We start from the raw sequence: 24,619 nt of genomic DNA, 5'->3' as shown, positions 1-24,619 counted from the left end.
ACTAAAATGACATTTGCGTGTACACCAACTTAATTACAACTGTACAGGCATAATTTTTTTTTAATTTTCAATCAAAATAATTTTTACTACTAAATGCACAGGTACATTCATAACCTGTGCATGTAAACATGTTCAATACATGTATTGAAATTACAATGTATTGATGAACCACTGAAAATTACTGGAACACATACATTGTCCATGCACATTTGTATGCATATTTGTAATCTGGGTGTAAGGAATTACATTTGTAGATAATGAATGGTTTAAAAGTTTTAGGGATTTTGCTATTAAAAATCAAAGTAACCTCACACATAAATGTACATATGTAAATTTGTTCATACATTTGTATATAATGCACATTCTACTCTGAAATTTATTCTCCTTTTTTTGGCAAATATACTTTCAGTATCAATTCCTTGGTACTTTTACATGTAAATCAATAGCTGGACTATAGAAATGACCAAGAAATTTAGATATTCCAAGACTTTAATAAACATGTAGTTTAAAGTTCAAATACTTACAATATTACAGTGTCCAAAGGTAAATTTCTTATTTCAGCAACAGATGATATTGGAGAGTATTTATCTCCTGAGCAGATGACCTTTCTGCCCTGGCCAATGCGTGGTGTTTCAACATCATCTTGATCCCTGCCTGCCTTGCTCCGAATAGAAGTACAAGTGCATCTTACTGGACAAGCCCCGCTCGGAGACAGTTGGAACACACTCCATAACAAAACCCCCAAGAAGAACGAGATCTTCATTGGATATACACTTATCCTGACTCATTTATAACTCACTCATTCCTTCATCTACATTTTATACACTATCTTTTGTTAAACAGGTGTAAACTTCATTTTCTGCTTACATTATTTCTTCGCCATTCTTTATTATCTGCATAGTCGTGTGTGTTTTATGTCATGCGGTGCACACGATAACAAAATAAACAAAGAAAAAATAAAGAAAAAAAACTTTCTTTTACCCTAACAATGAAATATTCTATTAAATGTTTAGAATACGATTTGAAGAATTATTCCAATAAGAATTACACAAAAAAATAAATATTGACGGTAAGCACCATACACAATATCGCTCATAAATCAGTGAGCAACACTTTGATCTTTTTCAGTTGATTGATTTTCAACAACACCATTAAAAAGGTAAATGAAAATAAAACATTCTATCCTAAACACATGAATATTGATCGTGGAATATTTAAAGAAATTACCGGTACACTGTATAAACAATCTAATCCTCATCCAAACATTATTTACCTCCGTAGGCCATCTTGGAAGAACCAGTGCTTGTGACGTCACTTTAGATTATTTTGGTTAACAGTGGGGCTCTATCCGGGGTAAGTTAAGTACTTCTCCACTAAAAATCAATTTCAGCATTTCATCTACAACAAGAAGTTAAATATAGATTTATAAATTTTATGTAATATATAATACAAGTAAAATTTAAGTTACATGTTAAAGAGAGAGAGAGAGAGAGAGAGAGAGCTAACAATCACTCCAATTTCTACGTGCGGTGCTTTCTACGGCGCCCGCGTTCAAAAACTTCTTTCAATCATGTCCGCATTAGCATTACTGTACATACAACTTGAACGTTGAACATTAAAATCCGCGTGTAGACCAATATAAATGTGCTACGCTCGGGGCATATGGCCATGGGATATTTTGTTGTTGAAATACTAGAGACAAATTTAGATATTTGTCATAATTGTCACCACCCGCCCCCCAAAAAATCTTGACAAGTTATTCGTCTATTCATTGATAACTTATAAATCATTTAAAACATGCGAATAAATCGTTCAATTTATTGATATCAATAATTAATTGTTAATTAACATGTTGATATATCATTATAATTCAATTATTGATATTAATAAATCATTTATTTATTGCATAGACCTGTATCTGTTTATATTATAATATGATGCCAATGAATTATTTACTGATAACAATAAATATGGCATAAATGCCCCAACGTCTTTCCATATATGACCCAACTGCTTGCCCGTGTTAAAATGGTAAAAGGAATCATCACACCAGGGCGATTAAATTTAATTTCTTACTTGTATAAATTCCCAGCCTCGGGCACCAGACAAGATTTTTGTAATATTCATATACATGTACATATGTATACCTTAACTTGAATAGGCTATCTCCTTTGTTGTTAGTAATAAATTTAAAGGACCAAAACTTTCTTTGATAAAGCCAAGTTTAATAAATTTACCCTGCATGTAGAAAGAAAAACGGGAAATTTCATATTTTACTTATTTCTTCAAGGATTTCACTGGTGCAACAAATTGGTTGAAATAAACATAAACTTTAAACGCAATCTTCAATTCTAATATATATACTTGCTCGTCTCTTCAAATGAATGAAGGTCACGCAAATTAATATTTCAGTTTATATACTTATATTCAGTCATAATCATCACATAGAAACATGTTCCTTCCATACACTGTTCCAGATTTTCAAGTAAGCGTTTAAAGTAAAATACAACTTTAAAATTAGATTTTCTGACAACTAAGATATTATTATTATTTGTGAGTGTGTTTGTGTGTGTTTAAAACATAGATGCGAGAAATAACTGACCGCGGTGTATTTTCCGAGGGAACATGCTATTTAATGTGTTTTTTTTTCTCGAAGAAATCTCGGTGATGTCGATAAGAGCCGCTGAGGTGCATTTATGGAGGAGAAATATAATAAGTCTGAGTATGTTTGTTTTTACTTCCTTGTTTAAAACGTCTATTCCCAAAATAAATAATTGTAAAAAAAAATGTAATCTGTCAGTGGACAAAAGTTACTTTTGTCATGACAAAATTCATTTTTGTATCACAGACTTTACCTTTGTTACCTACTTTGAATATTGGGTAACAAAATTAAATTTTGTATGAAATTAGTTTAGCTTGGATTCTGAGAAATATTATGACAAAATTAAATTTTGTCACAAAATTGAACTTTGTGTTTACAAAATTTAATTCTGTCATAACAAAATCACTTTTGCATGCAATTTAACACAAAATTCACTTTTTTGTCACAAAAGTTAATTTTGTGTCACAAAAGTCAATTGTGTATGCAAATTGGTTTACAGAATGGATATGCAAATGAATTCTCTCATCACGATTTTGTAAGAAGGTTTCTCATTGGATGTAGTAACCGCGGGTCTCGCAGATGCAGGTTTCCGATCCGAATACTTCAAGCAAGGACATATTATATGGGTAACGAGGTATTCTGCAAAAGTACATTACTTACTTTTGAAGAATAGCGCATCAACCATATGATATCCCCTTGCTCGAAGTAATCGGGAACCTGCGAGACCCGCGGTTACTATATGTTATAAAATAAGACGTCTTCGCTATATGGTAATAGAAGTTTTTAAATTATCCATGAAAAGTCTCCAACTTATTCACATGACATTATAACTTTTAAAAAATCTAATTACTCTTTTAGGAAGGACAATTTGGCAGAAGTTCTCAGGGTAAGAACAACAGGATTTGGTTTACACCCACTAAGGTATGCTGGGGCCACACTCTGGAATGAGCAGTCAAATTTGGACCAGTTTAAAAGCCTCATTAATAACTGGAATGGCAGCTCATGCAGATGTGGCTCCTGCAGATCTTAATTTTATAGTAGCTTCTAGTTCTAGTTTTATTTTTCCAACCATTTTTAGTTACATAGTATCTCAACTGACACTTATTATTTATTTCATTGTACTGTGTGTGTCTTGTGAAAATTTATGTGCTGTGCTTCTTGTATGTGTCTTGTTTTATTATTAATTATGTTTTGTTATATGTATGTCGGCTAAAAGCTCTACAGAGCTTATGTTTTATGTTATACTGAAACTCGACTTTAAATATCTTGGATAGTCTTAGATGAGAGGCCTCCTAACAAAATCGCAATGAGACAGAATTCATTTGCATATCCCAAGGGATTCTGTAAACTAATTTGCATACAAAATTTACTTTTGTGACACAAAAATTTAATTTTGTCTCACATAAATGATTTTTGTTATTTAATTTACATATCAAATAAGTTAATATTTGCATATCTATTTGACAAAATTGAATTTTGTCATTACAAAATTGAAGTGATCATAAAACAAGTCTGTATAACATAATTTTGTACGACAAAAATGTCGTTTTTTATTTTTTTTTTCAAAATCCACATCTAATCATTGTCCCTTATTACTAACTAGATTATCAAACATATTATAAAGGAATATTTATTTATATTAATTTCTAAATAGTTTTAAATTTCTTTTTAATGGATTTTGCCACTATCACCAAGAAATCTCCTTCTATCACTTTGGATATCCCAATTTGTATAGTCAAGGTTTTACTAGGATAAACCAGAGACTTTATATTACATTCCCTGGATTCGATCCAATGCAATGAGTATAGTAGCATAAATGAACTGTTCTGTAACACAGAAGGATTATAATATTGCTACAGTAATACTTAGGTAAGTTACACTGACATAAACATGGATTGGAGTTGCATATATAATACAGTAAAAAATAAAATGATAGTATCACAACATCTATGAATTTTACTGTTGTACTGTTACACTGTATAAAGATAGTTTAATTGTGCTGTATCACAGGAGGATTCTAATGTAAATTAACATATAAATTGCAAGTTGTAAAATAAATTATATACACCATTGCATAGTTTAATTGAATCATTACAGAATTACATTGTTACATGAATAGATTGTACCATAACACATATGAATTACGCTGTTACTTGAAATCAAAGTACTAATGTGCTGAAACAATTTATGGTTTGTTGTTTTGGTTTGTTGGGGTTTAACGTCCGAGCAGCAATATTTCAGCTATATTCAGACAATGAACATGAAATGGATGATGAAATGAACATGAACTGAAAAAAAGAAAGGATGGGTCACAAGGATAATAGGGTCGACAAATTTTGATTGCCACTGGAAAAAGGGGGAATGGGTAAGGTCGGGCAATTTAGCCTCCTGTGGCGGAGCGCAAAGGTTCCTACTCCTATCGAATACCACAGCAGGGTTCTTCAACGTGCGAGGAACGTGGCATCTTTCCCAACACGGTGCACCACTATGGTTTGCGGTCATTTTTCCGTATTATAGCCTGACAGCCACAGCATGTAACACGCCAGGGGTACCCCATTCCACCACCTGGGGCACACATCCCAGTTGCTCTGTGGGCAGAGCGCCTAGCCCCCGGCTAGGTTTCTGAGCACTATTTAGTCGCCTTATACGACAAGCTTAGCGCTGCTGCAGGCCTATTCTTTTAACACCCGGACCTGCACGGGGCTATTTATATCGATCGTTTGGATTCCTCAAATAATCGTCAAATTGCAAAATAGGAGATAAAAGGGAATTACCGGGATCGAGTTCAAACGTATAGACATACAAGCTTATTGTTGAAAATGGTTGATATTGAACACTTTGTTTTTTTTAATTCGCCATTCTGAATACGACCATTAGTGTTCTAGCTGGAGTCCCTCAGGGATCTGTACTGGGACCTTTGCTATTCCTTATATATATAAATGATATCGGGGACAAATTATCTTCTTTAACTAGATTGTTTGCAGATGATACGTCTTTGGGTTACTCCAATTCCAGTCTTGAAGACATAAAAAAATGTAATTAATCACGATTTAAGAGAATTGAATGATTGGTCCTCTAAATGGCTTATGTCATTTAACCCAGATAAAACTGAGATCATGCTGATTTCTTATAATGAATTACAGGAGTCTTTTACTGTCTCATTCGATGGGGTGCAAATACAAAATACAGCTACTCATAAGCATCATGGAGTAACATTCTCTGATAATGGTAAATGGAATACTCACATTGATAACCGTATTCTAAGTATATCCAAACACTTGTGTGTACTATGAAAATTAAAATTTAGATTAAGTAGAAAAAATCTCGATAAGTTATATCCTGTCTTTATACGCCCCATTTTAGAATATGCCAGTGAGGTCTGGGATAATTGTGGTATCACGTACTCTAACAAACTGGAAAAAATGCAATTAGAAGCCGCGAGGATAGTAAAAGGTCTTCCAGTATTTACGAAATGTAACTAGAAACAGGTTGGGAAAAATTGTCTGAAAGGCGAAAAAAAGAGAAAATTACACATGTTTTACAATATACAAAATGGCAATGCTCCAGGGTATCTCCGTGAACTTACCCCCATCCTGTTCAGAGTACAACAGTCTATCCGCTGCGGAATGGATCCGATATTATATTACCCTTCTGTAGATTATCATTAACTAGTGAATCATTCATACCATCTGCTATAAGAGAATGGAACAATTTAAGTGAAGACGTGCGAAATGTGAATTCAATATCAACATTCAGATGTGCAATTCGAAGCAAAAATACCTTGCATAAACTAGACATTTTCCGATATTTTAATAACGGCCCTCGTAAATTAAATATCTGTTTGACCCAGCTACGATGCTCTGCGTCTTTCCTTAACTACGATTTACACAGAGTCCATATTGTAGCTGATCATGCGTGTAGTTGCGGTGCTCCAATTGAAAGTGTCTATCATTTTTTTTCAATGCAAAAAATATACAGATAACCGTATTACACTATTCGAGAATTCACGCTTAATTCATTGAAGAATGGACGAACGAAGAAAATATATTTATTTTTGATAGTGTCTTCATATTTATTAAAAGGTCAAAAAAATTTCTGACCTAATATAGTTATGGAGGTAAAACCAGTGTCACACAAGAACAGCGCATCCACCCGTCCACTTTATGTCTCTCTTCAGTTTTGTACATATATTTCTGAAACTTTGGTGTTTTTTTAAAATTATTTTTTCATTGTATTGGTGTTTTTTTTTATTTTTTATTTATTTATTTTTTTTTATTTATTTTTCATTGTACTGTTGTTTTTCCTTTTTCTTTTCTTTTTTCTTCATTGTCTTGTAAAATCTAATTCAGAATTGTCTTTATTAATATTCATAATGATTGTATGCGTGCCCTCAATGTTCTAATGTTCTTATATATGCATTGTATATTATTGATGGGAGAAGACTTCATAAGTTGGTAAAACTTGTGTCCTATCCGTTTTGTAGACTTAACAAATAAAATTGTTGTAACTAAAGATCGAACGACATTTAAAAAGATACACACCAAAATTCATGATGCACCGTAGCAGTGCGCCAGTTTGCGTAATATTCAGGTCCGATGTCGTTTTACATGGATTTACACTTAAGTGAATCAACACAATATTCTCCGACATGTATTGCACAAACTACTAGTGGGTCTTTTCCAGTTTCTAACTTTTCAAATCGAAATTAAATTTATCTACCTCCAGGTCGAAACTGTCAAATCACTCAAACTTAAGCCACATTCATTTAAATAAATCATTTTCTTAGATGCATGTCCATTTCAATTAGCTACATTTCCAAGTTGATGAGCTATACAGCTCAAGTGCTACAAGATATCGCATAGACAAATATGTGTTAAGTAAAAGCGCTTAATTAGTTTCTGGGCACCTAGTTCCAGAGACACCTACATTAACATAAACACCTAAGTCTTAGAATATAATTTCAACAATTATGTGTGGTGCAAGAAATTTTTATTCCATGGAGCACCTACAACACTATTATCATAACATATGGCCAAAATAGCCAAACAGAATAATTAATACAAAAAGAAATATCATCAGACTAACACAATTCCTGAGAAATGCATTATCGAAATTCCTATCCCATCGTCTAAGCAAAGTTTGATTTTAATTTGCCATCTCCGGGCTACTGATGCAAAGAGTCGATAACTGTAGTAAAAATACACGGGCCAGTGGGTGATACACCAGGATAGCTTTGGACTTCATTCTACCCTTTTGTTAAAAAAAATTGCAAAAATTAGTAGCAAATAGAATCCTGGACCCCCTTTCATTATTTAAATGACCACTGTCACCTTTTTGTAAATATTTAGACTCGCCAGCATGGAATATTTGAAGACAGCTCTTCCAACCGGTACTAAGCATTCCTCTTTGTATTTCATTTCTATGATAGATGACTATTTATAATCTCGCAGGTTTTTCGTTTCTAGTTAAACAACAAATGGTTTATTATGCATCTATGAATATAAGAAGCTTCTGTATGCAATTTGAATACATCGTTAGTGAACTACTGATTTATTCGGGTAAAGGCTAGAAACCACTAATTCCACTTCCCATAAGCTTCAATGCTAATTTCACAACATTCAATGGCTTCTCTGGACTTTACCTTAACTTTAACCTGCAGAGGACTATATATCAGCATGCTTCTACATATGTCAGCTCACAATCCTCAGAATGGCTAGTGGGGTAAGCAGACTTCTGGTCACCGGAGGTGAAGGCAGGGTTTGGCATTAACATTTCGTGATAGGTAGCCCACAGGACTATGTGATAGATAATTAGGTAGTCTTCAAAATTCTTTTGTGGTCCTGTTCTTAGGACTAATGAAATTTTAAGAACAAATTGAGGTAGCCCAAAGAACTACCCATTGATATTTCAAGGTAGTCCTCTTAGAAATTAGGTAGGCACAGGACTACCGGACTACTGTTATTGTCGAACCCTGGAAGGGTGTATAAATAGCAAGGGAAATCCTAGTAGAAATAATTGCGAAGATTAGGCTATACAGCACAAGAAGAAAAATGCAGAAAATTCGCCAAAAGCTGCAAATACTATAGTTGGATCCAGCCAAATTATGAAGCCACCATTGAATTTAGAAGGCCTAGATAATAAATTTCAAAATCTGGAACAATTTCGAAATTTTGCCGATTTTAGGCTTTCTTAAAAAAAAATGTTGATGCATGTGATGGCAACAAGTCAAGAAGTATATTTGAGTTATAGTTCCAGTAATTTCATAGATTTTTGTTCTCATTTTTTTCGGGTTTTGTTTTGGTGGCCATTTTGAAATCGGCAGCCATTTTGAAATTTTGTAAATTGCATAACTCTAACAAACTGCCTTGAATTTTTAGCCAATTTTGGTATAAATCGAATAAACAGTTAGTCTCTTCCAGATATTACGGGGCGCCGAATAGGACTCTTGTGGTTTTGTTATAAAAATCCTTGAGTAATCACTCGGACATCTTTACGTCCAGAAGAAGTAAAAGCAAAAATAATAAGTCGCAAAACTTAGTTTTGACGACTTAATTAATACTGTAACATAGATGAATTACACTACTCTTGACTGGTATATATATATATATATATATATATATATATATATATATATATATATATATATATATATATATATATATATATATACACACTGTTCAAAAGATAGATTGTTCTGTAATGTAGATATATTTTACACTGTTATAAGTACTATCAAATCTTTACATTATACTGTACGGATATAAATCAAAACTGTTCCATAAAAGTTACAGACCACCAATGCAACCAATGAGCATTTGGAACGTACGGAAAATAGTCCTACGCAAAAATTACCCCTATTCCTCATAGTGCTGTGAAAAAAGTTCTCATTTTATTTTCAAAAATTAAACAGTTTCTGGATCAAACGCATGGAAGCAGAATTAAAGGAGATGAATCAAACGCATGGAAATAGAATCAAAGGACATGAATCAAACGCATGGAAACAGAATCAAAGGACATGAATCAAACGCATAGAAACAGAATCAAAATGTGACAAAGACTGGAAGAACAAAAAAATCAACAGAAACCAAAGAATTTTTAAAAGTCACGTGGAAGATTGTTTTAAGGCAAGAAACCACTAATTCCACTTCCTATAGGCTTCTATGCTAATTTCACAATATTCAATGGCTTCTCTGGACTTTACCTTAACTTTAACCTGCAAAGGACTATATATCAGCATGATTCTACATATGTCAGCTCACAATCCTCAGAATGGCATGTGGCGTTAGCAGACTTGCAGTGCAGTACTGGTCACCGGAAGTGAAGTGTCTATAAATAGCATGGGAAATCCCAGTGTTTTCACAAGATAGGGGTATATTTAGAAATCATTATGGAGATTAGGCTTCACATCACAAGAAGCAAAATGCACCTATAAAATGTACAGAAATGTTTTTCCTTTCAGAAACTGTTTAAATTTTTTAAATGAGATAAGAACTTTTTTCACAGCACTATGAGGAACAGGGGTAATTTCTGCGTAGGACTATTTTTCCGTACGTTCCAAATGCTCATTGGTTGAATTGGTGGTCTGTAACCTAGATGTATAATTCATAAATGCTGTCGTTATCGATTTCCTTCTTATTCCAACAATATTTGGCAAAAAATAAGTAAATATTAGCCTGGAATCTCCTTTTTTCTAGAACCAACCTATCTATGAAGCCATGATATGAACTCACAAAAAAAAAAACAAACAAAAACAAACAAACAAACAAACACACAAACAAATAATATAGAAGAAAAACTTTACAGTCGAACTCGGCAAATCAACAAATAACCGGGTTAAATTTCAAAAATGACATTCGTGCTGAAAAGAAAAACTGTAGTCGAATTCAGCAAATCAACAAATAACTGGGTTAAATTTCAGAAAATGACATTCGTGCTGTAAAGAAAAACTGTACAGTTGACTTTCGCACCCTATTTGTTTCGAGTTGTTTCTCTTTCTACATTAAAAACCACGACCGACCTTGTTGATGAAAATGACAATAGAATGGGAAAATAGATTAGAAAAGAGTAATCAAGGGAACCAAGGTTGTAGCGGTAATCAAAGAATGTAATCCAGGGACAAAGACCAGACATGGAAAACAGACATACACAACAAAGAACATAAAGTAACTAAAATCATACATACAAAGTAACAAAAGTAAATGAGCAACTTGGACTCCACTAAAAACTGGGAGCATGGACCAGGTGCACCGGAAGGGTAAGCGTCCTCTGCTTTTCTAGAAACACCCGCCGGGTTGCTAATAAAAAGTCAAGTCCGGGGTAGACAAACGAGGAAAGGAAAACTATGACCCGTTGAATAAATCAGTTTTCATGGTGCTGATGGATACACTATAACGATCCACGAGTTCATAATGACGACCATGATGACTTCAATGTTGTAGCAACATAACCCTGTTCCAGAAGCCTATTTGTTAGATTTCTAGCGCGATACAAAAGTCTGCGTAGTTTCGGCAAGCTCTGCCATAACGTATGAGTTGTGATATGAACACTCCATACGCAGGGGCCGAAGGGATGTTGCCACAGATGAAAGGAAAGTTGACAATTCTGAATGAAAAGTCATCACGTTTGTCGTAAAGTTTTGTCAGTAGTTTTCCTCTACCATCGATTTCTAAGTGTAGGTCAAGATATGAGGTTGACTTCACAGTGTCTGTAGTATCCTTTTGGGTAGATGCGATGTATCAAATCCCCGAAATTAGGATTGTTTAAAGATAATACGTCATCTATAGAGCTAGATCTACCCAACGATATTCTTTCTTTCTGATCAGATCAGCTATAAAGTCAACCTCATAAGAGTGAAGGAATAGGTCACACTGGACAAATATGTTGTCGATTAAAAATTCCAGTATTTTGTAAACATCTTCCTCTGTATATTTAGAAGATGATTGGGAATTATTTATATATTTGAAAAAAAATATGAAATGACTGAAACGAAAGTATATTTTGAACGTGAAAGTACGTTCAAAAAGCCATTCACCTTTGTAATGTATATACATTTGTTTATTTATTAACATGTAGATATCCGTAAAAACACATACAAGTATTAGAAGTCAAAGATATGGGGCATCGAATGGGACTCTTGTGTTTTTGTACAGACAAAAGTGAATTTTGCTCAACAAAAATAAATTCTAATTAACAAAATTTATAAAATACTAAAATTTTCAATTTTGTGAGACAAAAGTCTATTTTATAGCGAGCGCCGCGGAGCGGTGTGAGCTCTACAGTTATTACGTGTACTTTCTAAATTTCTCTTAAGGTTCCCCAATAAACTAACGAAAAAAAGTCATGTCCCGGAAGTAACAAAAAGTGACTGTCCTTACGGAGAAAATTCATCATTTCCTTCAGTCAAACAAATAAAAAAATATAGGTTAAGATTACGTTTCAGTAAAAATAAATTCATCTTATCTGATTGTTTTCAAGTCTTTTTTCTAATTTGTTTTACTTATTTAAAGAAGAGAATGTTATGTTTTTAAAAACTTCGGGAAACACGCGGATGTACGTACGTGTGTCTCCGCTGTTACCCTGTTGCTGTTGTAAAGAACCTAACCCGCCTTGGAAAAAATATAACTCCGATTATATTATCAAAATTGAAGCATAGCTTTCTAAGATTGGAAAGGCAATCATTTTTTTTTGCAGCTGTCGTCTGAATTTTGTTTACGTCACATGATATGTGTAAAATATTCCTACCATCCGTGGAGAACTGTGATATTTCCGGTATGTGTACATGTACGGATTGATCTGACATGCCATAACTGAAATGGAGATGCCCTGAAGGGATAAAAAATGTTAAGTATCACGAAGTGCTATAAAGTTATTGACCATCTAAAGAGCGAGAGGAAAGGGGGTATGGGGTTTGAATTTTGGGGGTGGGGGAAATTGTTCAAGTTATTCATTTATTGGAAAAAAATTCCCCCATTAATTAAAAGACAGACTTTCAAATAGAAATACTGATTTTGCTTGCTGCTTAAATATAAATGAAAATATTGCACTTGCGAAGCAAACATTTTCAACCGGGTCGCCCCCTCTTTGTAATGCCCTTTATTATTTTCTACGAGTCTCGCACAGACGGTACATGTATGGTAAAGCTCACGGTGCTCGCTGATTTAGGCAATGCCTAACCCATATTATGCAAATTAGTTTACAGAATCATTTGGATAAGCAAAGGAATTCTCTCATTACGATTTTGTAAGAAAGTTTCTCAGTGGATATAGTAACAGGTTTCCGATTGCTTCGAGCAACGCAGGACGATTAAGGTCGTTTTAAGTGAAATTGAAAAAAAAAAATGTTTAAGTTGCATTCTACAGCAAAACTGTTTTTAAATTACTAAAATTGTTATTATACGTTTTCTATGACATTTGTTTGATAAAATAGGTTTTGAAATACGCGATTTTCTACTTTCGATTTATTGGGATTTTCCCTAGTGAATCACGTGATCATTTCCTGACATCTTTCAACTCAACTATAAAATGCTTTTCCCCGACCTGTTAATCGCAACCAAATTTGTTAAAATTTGACATGATAATTTGTATTAATGTATTTGCCCAAAATTTTGTTGGAAAAAGAAATGAGTGAGACTAGCCAAGATAATCATATTAGAAATATGTTGTGCGGTGAAATTTGTTAATCTGTCGAAGTTGGTTAAAGATTATTTTGTTCCACTATCCCTAACGATTTTTTGCCAGATACAGATAGATTCCTTATTTCATTCCAATTCTAATGATGTATGACACAAGAAATTCGGTTGAGTGGAACAGGACGGACGAGATGAAAAACCGACATAGTACGTGTCTAACTTTCGCTTCCCTTTTGTTTACAAATGCTCAAATGATCTATCTTTAGATTCAAGATTAAGTGACACAGTGGGTTATACGATTACGATATCCGATATTTCTTTCACTTATGTATTTTATTATAACCGTGCACATTCGTACCTTATCAACTGTATTGCAATGAATGCTTTAAGGTTGTAAAACACGTGTACATGATGCTGCACATTTTGAATTCATTTGCATATCCAAACGATTCTGTAAACTAATTTGCATACAAAATTGACTTTTGTGACACAGAATATCAAACAACATACAGAAACCAACAAACAACATACAGAAATAACAAACAACAAACAACATACAGAAACATCAAACAACATACAGAAACATCAAACAACATACAGAAACCAACAAAAAACATACATAAACATCAAACAACATACAGAAACCAACAAACAACACGCAGAAATAACAAACAATATACAGGAATATCAGGCAACATAAAGAAACCAGCAAACAACATACAGAACTAATAAACAACATACATAAACAACAAACAACATACAGAAATAACAAACAAACAACATACATAAACAACAAACAACATACAGAAGCATCAAACAACATACAGAAATATCAGGCAACATACAGAAACCAACAAACAACACACAGAAATAACAAACAATATACAGAAATATCAGGCAACATACAGAAACCAACAAACAACACACAGAAATAACAAACAATATACAGAAATATCAGGCAACATACAGAAGCCAACAAACAACATACAGAAACTAACAAACAACATACATAAACAACAAGAAGCGTACAGGAACAACGAACTAAATACAGATATATCAAACAGCATACAGAAACCAACAAACAATATACACATGCATCAAACAAGTTACAGATACATTAAACGTCATACAGATTAACCAAAACAACATGCAGAAACATTAAACAACATACAGAAACACAAAACAGCACCCAGAAACAAGTACAATGTACAAAAAAAAACCAAACAAACAACAAAGATTTGTAAAAGGCCTATACTCTATTAAATAAGTCAAGTCAGTACATGCGACACCAAAATATATATTATTAGAAATGCAACCCGATATATGTAGTTTATTTACCAAAGTCACATAACCATAGGCACAAATACAATATTACATACAAAAGACGGTTGTGTAACAATTATATAATATACGAATCACATCAAGTCTGTTTACAGTTTTATTGCTCTGAATATAAATTTTCCCATGTTACATAATTCTTTTACGTTATTAGAACCCAATAACTGAATACATTTAAACATAAATGGCCTTCTCTAATAATAAGGCTTAATAAAAGTTTTCCTAAATCCTTGATAAACTGGTTTGTTTGTTTGTTTGTTGGGGTTTAACGTCCGAGCAGCAATATTTCAGCTATATTAAGACGAAGAACATGAAATTGATGATAAAATGAACATGAAACGATGATGAAATGAAAAAGGATGGGACACAAGGACAATGGGGTCGACAAATTTTGATTGCCACTGGAAAAAGGAGAGGTGGGTAGGATCGGGCAATTTAGCCTCCTGTGGCGGAGCCCTAAGGTTCCTACTCCGGGAGAATACCACAGTAGGGTTCTTTAACGTGCGAGGAACGTGGCATCTTTCCAAACACGGTGCACTACTATGGTTTGCGGTCAGGTTTTTCGTATTATAGCCTGACAACCCCAGCATGTAACACGCCAGGGGTACCCCATTCCACCACCTGGGGCACACATCCCAGATGTTCTGTGGGCAAAGCGCCCTAGCCCCCGACTAGGTTGATAAACTGCATTTAAGGATAAAATGCATCTGGTCTTCTATATCATTTAAATTACAAAATGTACAAATTCTGATATCCCTGGATATACCATTATATCTACCACTCTATATAGCGAGATTATGACTACAAAGTCGTATTTTTGTGATACAAGTTTTATAAATCTCAGAAATGTATTTTGTCAAATAAAATTGTAAACAAAAGTCATCAATCATATATTGATAGTTAAAACATTTTACAGAGTTACTCAGTTGGCTATCAAGGTCTTGTTTGTAATTATCAAATAGGCTCTGTTTAATATTAAAGTACATATCACAAAAGTTACAATCCGTGAAAAGAGACTGGTTACACAATATATTACCTAAACATATATGAAATAGTTCATTTTTAATAAAATGCAACCAATTTGTTTTATTTCTAGCACAACGCTGCAATTCTTCATATATATAACATGTCATAACATTTCTTCAAAATACAATTTGAAGTAGTAAGTAACTTGAATCAATATTTAAACATTCTACATTTTCTATGATAAATCAAAAGTGTTCTACCTCATACATAATGCCCAGGACATTGTTAGTTGAAGATTTGACATGAAGTATATTTTTTACAATATTCTAAATGCACCCTTTCTATAGCTTGGGCTTTATGTCCACCCCATACTTCACACCCATAACTTAAAATACTATATGTATTTATATAAGTATCTAAAAGGGATAACAGAGTAGTATTATTTAAGTACACATATTTTACATTTCTTCGTAGCGCAAAAACAGCTTTTCTACCTTGTTCAGACAATTTATTTTGTAGAACTTTGTATTTTCCATTGTAATTAAGAAGTACACCGAGGTATGTAAAACTTTCAACAACTTCTTTTGTCATTTACTAGTATCATGTTAAACAGACAATTTTCCTTTCTATCAATTAAAGAGGACAAAAATTAAGAAATGCTTTTATCTTCCATTAAGCCACTTTTGCAGTTGTCAAAATCGTCTGTCAGATGGGATGCCACGATATCGTCCCTTCTCCATCTCCAATTTAAATGTTCCAATTCTCATTTCACCAACACTGATCGTTGTTGTCTAGTCAAATATGATGTGACGTACGGTTGGACCTCAAAGTTGGTGTTTAGTGTCTTGAATGTTCTAAGTTTAGGCATAGTGTCAACCTCTCGTTTCTACTTTTCACGATGATTGTCCATTAGACTACTTTCACAAAATGTTGCTGAGAATTTCGCACTCAGTCCAACTATAGAATTGGAATTGAACAAGTTGGTTAAGCCACAATTTTCCATTATTAGTTTATAGTAATTGTACCATGTTTTCTTGTGTGTTATGGAAAATTCGGAGACCCATAGGAAGATTTTTCGCGGTAGTCTATTAGAGTCCATACTAACAAATCTATGCCAGAGTCTTATAATGTTACAATATCGTCGGATATATGTAGGAGTCTATCCCATATCACCACAAATTGCAGGAATGAGTGCACACTTTCCTACTCCAAGAAAAGTTCTTATTGCTCTGTATTGAAGTTGTTATAATGTCATAACACTTGTAGCCACAAACTCCTGACGAATAGTCCATCACTGGTACCACAACACTCAAAAAATCTTTGTGAATGTTTTGTTATCAAGACCATCTATTTGGTAACATTTTGACGTTAATGCACCGAGAGCACTACTACCGGCCGTTGTTAATTCCTCGACACTATCATTAAAGTCAATATGTTCCGTTATTGTCTGTCCTAAATATCTATATCTAGCGGTATATTCAACTGTTTGTTACGATCATGAGAGGTTACCGGCCTCTTATTAAGAATGGAGATGATCATTTTAGCAACGGTCGACATTAAACATATGCTGCGATATCCTAGCGGATCACGATAGTCCTTTCCATCCTTTAGAATTGTTTTTCGATTTATTCGGTCCGAGTTTGGTTATTTCTCTCCAAAACTATTTGGGTTATTGCTATTAAGTGTCAGTATGTTTTTGCATTGTATGGGCGTTCGCAACGACTTAAATATTTGTCGAAGATATTTCTGTTATGTATGAACACATCTACCTCAATTCATCGCGGTGTCGGCGATTATGTTCCTTGTAATGTAAGTGCTCCTTTTTCTGAATTGTTCACTTATTTGAACATTTCCGTGATAAGATATCTGAACAGATTATTACGTTATATGCTTATGTTCTACTATCTGTGCATTTCTGAGCACATATCAAAGAAGACTTGCAAAAAAACTCATGTATAAGTGAAAACAAATACTTTCTGTGTAAAAAAAAAAAATTTTGTGTTGGGCAGAAATTTATTTTTAACAGCAATGAAAATCCCAGGCCCAACTCAGAAAAAAATGGTCGGCACATAAAACATCCTAAACACGAAAAAAACGTGAAAACAAGAAATAGAAGATAAACTCCAACCAGTCAATGAATGCAGGAACCAGACCGCTGCTCTCCATGAAAACACCAACTTGTTTACTAATAAATCAGGTAAGTTTTACATTTACAGGTTTGAACGTAGTTCTTAGAAGTGTTATATTTAAATACGTACATTGACTGGTAGAATAATACTTCCTATTTGTCCTGAGTATATAAGACGAAAATGTAGGTATATTTTTCTGTCTATCGTTGTTTTTCATAGATATATACATATGCACAAATTATTAGATATTGCTAAAGAAATTACTTACTAGTAAATAATGGTTATAGAAAGATTTTCTGTTTCTGTTTTTGAAGAGGTACTTTCTGTTTCGATTTAAATAGGTTCGGACGCTTTATTATGAAGACCACTTTCTTTCGAGAGAAAAAAAACAGCAACGCTATACAGAGCCCAGTCAGCATGTTGCAGACCCATTTTTTGATAAGAATACAAAAAATTAAATGATATCAAAGAGTAATCAAGGGAACCAAGATTCTAGTGGTAATCAAAAGAATGTAACCCAGGGACAAAGACCAGACATGGAAAACAGACAGTCACAACAAAGAACATAAAGTAACTAAAATAATACATACAAAGTAACAAAAGTAAATGACACCACTAAAAATTGAGAGCATGGACCAGGTGTACCGGAAGGGTAAGCGTCCTCTGCTTTTCTAGAAACACCCGCCGGGTTGCTCATAAAAAGTCAAGTCCGGGGTAGCCGATAGAGGAAAGGAAAACTATGACACGTTGAACAAATCAGTTTTCATGGTGCAGATAGATATCTCGTAACGATCCTCGAGCTCATGACGACGACCATAAAACTTCTGTAGTGATGACCTCAATCTTGTACCAACATAACCCTGTTCCAGAAGCCTACTTGTTAAAAGTCTAGCGATACAAAAAGTCTGCATAGTTTCGGCAAGCTCTGGCATAACGTATGAGTTGTGATATGAAAACTCCATACGCAGGTGCTGGAGGGATGTTGCCACAGATGAAAGGAAAGTTGACAATTCTGAATGAAAAGTCAACACACTAGACAAATATATTAAAATTCCAGCATTTTGAAAACATCTTCTTCCATATATTTGAAAGATGAATTGGAATTATTTTTTACAAAGTATGAGGAATCTCTACCAAGAACTATATATTTGTATTTAGGTGTACCATCTTTTTGGAAAAACAATAATGTATAGCGTTTTTATGTCGGGATTTAATTGAGTATGTGGAATAGAAGTATACAGTGTTGAAAAATCATAGGTTTTAATGCAATTATATTTTGATAATAATCTTCAACAGATGGTCTCCAAAAGATCTTTCGAATTTTTCAGGATCCACATTGAATTAATACCACTACGGGAGTAACAAGTGTTGTGGTAGGACTGGAGACACTCTTTGATAGCTGTGAGTATAGAAGTTAAAAGTTTTGAAAGAGGTTTGGTGGGACATTTTGCAGATCCAGCTATATAATGTTGCTTGTACAAATTCTTGTGGAGTTAAAGAATCCAGTACATAGACGAAATTCACAAAAAGACATTTCTACCTTCCTTAATACGTCATATAATGTATTTTTACAGAGTGCAATGGCCGAGGGTGAAAATATATTAATGGTGGCTGCTTTAGACTTTGGCACTACCTATAGTGGTTATGCCTTTAGTATGAAAAGTGAATACAAATATGATCCCCTGAAGATACACTCCAACCAGGCATGGAATGCAGGAACCAGAGCTCTGCTTTCTCTGAAAACACCAACTTGTTTACTGCTAAATAAACACAGAGAACTTGTCGCATTCGGTTATGATGCTGAAAACAAATACAGCGACCTGGTGATGGAAAACGAACACAAGGATCATTACTATTTCCATCGCTTCAAAATGAATTTACACGACAATGAGGTATAATTTTTTGCTTCATTTTTTGTACCTAATATATATATATACATATATAAACTTAAAATAAAAAATCACTAAAATAAATTATTACGATGTTTAACAGATTTTAAAAGATAAAGTAGTCATTTTGTAATTGATTCGGTTTCTAGTTTTCTATGTTTCAGAATATAAAAGCAGATATGCCTTTAGAGGACATTAGAGGGAACTCAATGCCAGCTATTGGCGTGTTCAGTCTTTCAATCCATGCTTTGGTGTCACACCTAATGGGTATCCTAGAGACACAGGGAACGGGTTTAGAGATGGACGAGATAAACTGGGTATTGACAGTGCCTGCAATCTGGTCTGATACAGCTAAGTCCTTCATGAGAAAAAGTGCTGAGGAGGTAACCGATATTGCATTTAAGAAATGTATTAATACTAAGTAGTTACTTCAAAATAAATGGGACGCATAATATCCCTATCATACTCCTCGTTTATTTATCGTTTGAAAACTGTTTAGTGTACATGTTTATGCTTATTACATAACCAGCTTGGCTAATACTAATAGAGTGGATTTTTTTCTGGAAACAATTACACACAAATATTCAATTTTTCGCATTTTGCCAAAAACTCTCTATTCAAATATGGTCCTTCCGGTCACATCGTTACGGGAGATTTAACCATCATAGAAAACGAATCTCTGCGTAATATCCTTTCTAAAGGTCCCAAGTACCATGAACCACGCTCCATAAATTGGAATTATAACTTTAAAGCTCTTATGAATGCCGTGGATGAATACACAAGAAAATGGATAAAACGAGAACAAGAAGTCAGAGTGGTAAAAGGCCGTGAGGTCTTTAATTTTGAAACGAATGAAAGTTTTAAGTACGTCAATGAGAGCCAATGCTACATCGGTTTTCAAAGACCCCGATGTAACAAAAACATTGTCTACTATACTTGACAAATAAGTTGTCGTACCAGCAGACAAAGCCCAAAAACAACATTGTTTTTGCCTGCAAAATGTTTTACATCCAATGTTTATTTTCATAGGTAAACGTAGAAAATAATAGCAGTGATAAGACCTATACTGATACCACACTCTCCAATGAAGAGATTGTGGGAAACCATAAATCTGTGCTATCCTCTTTTGGTCTCTCTACCAAAGATGATGATTGCGATTTACCGTCTATGTACTGGATTCCTAAACTCAACAAGAATCCATACAAATATCAAGATGTTTTCAAAATGTTGGAATTTTTAATATATTTGTCCAATGTGCTGGACGCGTTTTCAACAGACGGTCGGCATTCCAATGGGAAAAAAGTGTGCTCCTCTACTTTCTGACCTAATCCTTTACTCTTATGAGGCTGACCTTATAGCTGATCTGAGAGAAAGAATATCGTTTATCTAGATCCTTTAATCTCAGTTACCGCTATATAGATGACGTATTATCTTTAAATAATCCTAATTTCGGGGATTTGATACATCGCATCTACCCAAAAGAAGGATACTACAGACACTGTGAAGTCAAACTCATATCTTGACCTACACTTAGAAATCGATGGTAGAGGAAAACTATTGACAAAACTTGATGACTTTTCATTCAGAATTGTCAACTTTCCTTTCATCTGTGGCAACATCCCTTCGGCCCCTGCGTATGGAGTGTTCATATCACAACTCATACGTTATGCCAGAGCTTGCCAAAACTATGCAGACTTTTTGTATCGCGCTAGCCTTTTAACAAGTAGGCTTCTGGAACAGGATTATGTTGGTACAAGATTGAGGTCATCACTACAGAAGTTTTATGGTCGTCATCTTGAACTCGTGGATCGTTACGGTGTATCCATCAGCGCCATGAAAACTGATTTGTTCAACGTGTCATATTTTTCCTTTCCTCTGTCGTCTACCCCGAACTTGATTTTTTATGAACAACTCGGTGGGTTTTTCTAGAAAAGCAGAGGACGCTTACCTTTCCGGTGCACCTGGTCCATGCTCTCAGTTTTCAGTGGAGTCTTTTGATTACCGCTAGATTTACTCAACAAATTTATGTCTCCTCGTCAAGTTTAAGGTTGCTTAATTCATTCCATTAAAGATATTAGGAAAATCATTTTAACCGCAGTTAATCTTGACAGTTTTCATATCCGACACCTCCGGTTTCTTCAGTTACAATAAGGTATATCGTTACTTTGATGACAGGCTGGGATACCTCAACATAGATTACTGATTGCCCTTGAACCTGAAGCAGCCTCTATTTACTGTCAATACCTTCCTGTTGAGAAATTACGAGGAGCAACATCCGGCTTTGCTGCTGCCCAACCAGGGACTACTTACATGGTCGTCGACTTGGGAGGCAAGTAAAAGTTTGTATGCGGAAGATAATTTTAAGCGCTAACATATATACATATATTAAAATAAAAAGAATTTTTTTAACACAGTAGTAAAATAAGTTAAGTTTGGTGAAAGTAAGTTGGTATATAAAACAAATTCTAGATCTTGATTTGTCAAAAACGAACTCATTATGACTATACCATAAGAAAAACAAGTTCATATTTAAAGAAATTTATGCCAACGTGGATTTAAAGACTTATTTGAAGAACACAGATTGATAAAAGCATTCGTGATTTTAACTGATTAAATTTTGGAGACATAAGCATACATTTTGTATCTCAGTTTTGTGGTCAAATCATTCTTCCTTTAAAACGCACCTATTTTCTTTTGTGAAATAAGTAATTCCCCTATGTTCTTTGCCTGCACGTAGTCAAGATAACCATGACGTCTGCTGAGGCATTTTTTATCTAACGTTTTATAATTAAGCCCCCCAAGTCGGCATAGTTGATTTGATCAATTTGCATGCAGATTTCACTATCATGAAACACCAAACAAGCCATTCTGTTATATATTTCAAATAAAAATAATATAAGTTGTGAAGTGGCTAAAACTAAACGTAAATAAGAATACATGTAATGAGTAAGTGAACAATAACCACATTTAAAATGTAAATAGGAACTACATACAAATAAAATATACATAACATGTAAATTTTGTAAAGAATATGGACCCACAAGGACAGTCTTTTGGAAACATGTTCAGGCGGAAAACAACGAAAGTTCCTGGAACAACGTATCATGTCAAAACCCAAATTATTTACTTACCATTACCCAGTTCCAAATGATTTCATCAGCTTACTATCAATTTTATAATTTTTCATTGTGAACTTGACGCATCTTCACATTGACCAAGGTAACTTTTGAAGGGCACCTTGTCTCTGTGGTGTGGGTCGGCAGTTGTCAGTTTTCTTTTCAATACTTTTTGCCCCTGACAAAGGCCGTAAGGCTGAACATTTTGGCCAGTATGCATTTTTTACGTTTTACTATTTATATTTTATTTGTATTTACAATTTTAGTACCTTTTAACATTTTAAACGTGGCTATTGTTCGCTTATTCATTATTCTTATTATATATTTCGATTGTAATATGAATAGGAGGAACTGCTGATATTACGGTGCATGAAAAGGGACAAACTGGACAATTAAGTGAAATATACCAAGCCACCGGAAACGATTGTGGTGGAACTTCTGTCGATAGACGGTTTTACCAAATTTTTGAAGATATATTTGGTGATGTAATGACCAAACTACAGAGAGATGACCCATCTGCATACTTAGACCTCTTACGTGAATTCGAGACCGTTAAGCGGACAATAAACAAGGAAAAAACTGGCAAAGTAAATATAACAATTCCGTATGCTGCTATTAACACGATGTGCACAACTTCACTGGGGAAAGATCTTATTTCGATTGTACACAACTCATGTTATGGTGAAAAGATAGCGATAAAAGGAGACAAAATGAGATTTGATGCTGACTTTATGAGAGAAATCTTCCAGCCGACTATCGACGACATTATAGAACTCATGGAGACAATATTTGACGAAACAGAAAATGACGTCGACATATCACAAATTCTTCTTGTTGGAGGTTTTTCTGAATGTGTGCTAATTCAAGAAGCTGTTAAAGAAGCTTTTCCCGAAAAACGCGTGATCGTTCCAGAAGACGCCGGACTCGCAGTTCTGAAGGGTGCAGTACTATTTGGTCACAGACCAGATTACGTAGAGTCACGCGTTATGCGTTACACCTACGGGGTAGAAATAAGCGTTCCTTTTGACCATGAAATTCATGATGAGGAATGTCGTTATCAGGCGAACGGTCGTGATTGGTGTGATAAGGTTTTCAGAACAATTGTAGAGAAAGGGGAAAAGGTACCTGTTAATACTGTAGTTGAACGCACTCATCAGACTGTTTATGAAATGCAAAAATCAATTAGTTTAAAAATATTTATTACCAAGGAAGATGATCCGGATTTTACTGATGACGATGGTTGTACGTATCTCGGAGCAGCTACTATGACATTCTCCGAACCTTGTCCTGGTGACCGATCAGTTAACGTTAAATTTATATTTGGGAACACTGAACTCGGTTTAGACGCTGAAGATGAGATTTCAGGAGAAGCCATATCCGCAACATTTGACTTGATCTGATCATCATAGTGTCTGACTCTTTTTGGTCACAGTATTTGTTTAACAATCCGCAAGTTCCCAACCAAGTTCTTCATACATCTATGATTTTGAAGAGTTTACCTGTAGTCCAGTAATAATTCTTCCGCCTTATGCTTAAACAATCTCAAGTAGGTTTAAGGGTGCATTATACAGTTACATTAAGGCGCTCTGTTTCGCACACCAAGTTACTCCAGTCAAATTTTGTAAAACTTAAAATTAAAAGTTGAAATTTGTATACATAGACAGATGTAATATATGTTATGGTAAACAGGTGTAATTTAAATGAAAAATGGTTATCCGGAACGTTTCAGTCCCCTGTCGAATTAGGTTCTCTCCTAAGCATCAGATGGCTGATTTTCAAAATACCTTATTTTGCACGAACTTTTGGGACTAAAATTTTGAGAGAATGAATCGAAAAGGGTCTTATTATTTTTACCTTTTTTCCACATACTCCCTGCATGCTTTCATCCTGTGGTAGTGCCTAAGTGCCTGATGTTTTATAAAACATAGTATTTGGCTGTTAGTTTTGGAAAG

The 24,619-nt window shown here is 34.3% G+C and overlaps 2 protein-coding genes across 6 annotated transcripts in view; one reads left to right on the top strand and one right to left on the bottom strand.

Moving 5' to 3' along the window:
* Positions 1-1,335, bottom strand: part of LOC148621832 (adhesion G protein-coupled receptor A2-like) — a 59,787-nt gene extending 58,452 nt beyond the window's left edge. The window contains exons 1-2 of one of the 2 annotated variants that reach the window (XM_088576609.1): positions 1,228-1,290; positions 525-811 (exon numbers count right to left, since the gene is read on the bottom strand). In XM_088576609.1, coding sequence (XP_088432735.1) covers positions 525-763 — 239 coding nt within the window. In that variant the 5' untranslated portion in view covers positions 764-811; positions 1,228-1,290. Of the gene's footprint in view, positions 1-524 lie in introns of both variants that reach the window. The other variant, XM_088576608.1, reaches the window with a different exon arrangement.
* Positions 1,336-17,565: 16,230 nt separating this feature from the next.
* Positions 17,566-24,388, top strand: LOC148621831 (heat shock 70 kDa protein 12B-like). Of its 4 annotated transcripts, none has more exons than XM_088576603.1 (5): positions 17,566-17,730; positions 19,237-19,554; positions 19,701-19,934; positions 21,727-21,880; positions 23,013-24,388. In XM_088576603.1, the coding sequence occupies exons 1-5, from the start codon at positions 17,668-17,670 to the stop codon at positions 24,065-24,067; spliced, it is 1,824 nt and encodes a 607-aa protein (XP_088432729.1). In that variant the 5' UTR covers positions 17,566-17,667; the 3' UTR covers positions 24,068-24,388. The 4 variants fall into 4 exon arrangements, with proteins under 4 accessions (XP_088432729.1, XP_088432730.1, XP_088432731.1 ...); XM_088576604.1 differs by having other exon boundaries at positions 17,570-17,730; positions 19,716-19,934; XM_088576605.1 differs by lacking the exon at positions 17,566-17,730 and adding an exon at positions 17,741-17,844.
* The last annotated feature ends 231 nt before the right edge of the window (positions 24,389-24,619 follow it).

The sequence above is a fragment of the Perna viridis genome, chromosome 3 (assembly GCF_037379345.1).
Source record: "Perna viridis isolate PV_CMFRI_1.1 ecotype Kerala chromosome 3, ASM3737934v1, whole genome shotgun sequence".
NCBI lineage: Eukaryota > Metazoa > Mollusca > Bivalvia > Mytilida > Mytilidae > Perna > Perna viridis.
The sequence above is the reverse complement of the archived record's forward strand: the minus strand, read 5'-3'. Positions and strand labels throughout refer to the sequence as shown.

Coding starts and splice junctions, on each gene's coding strand:
- LOC148621831 (XM_088576603.1), top strand. CDS start 17,668: ATGAATGCAGGAACCAGACCGCTGCTCTCCATGAAAACACCAACTTGT. Junction 17,731..19,236: donor CTTGTTTACTAATAAATCAG/GTAAGTTTTACA, acceptor GTATTTTTACAG/AGTGCAATGGCCGAGGGTGA. Junction 19,935..21,726: donor TGAGAAAAAGTGCTGAGGAG/GTAACCGATATT, acceptor CTTTGATGACAG/GCTGGGATACCTCAACATAG.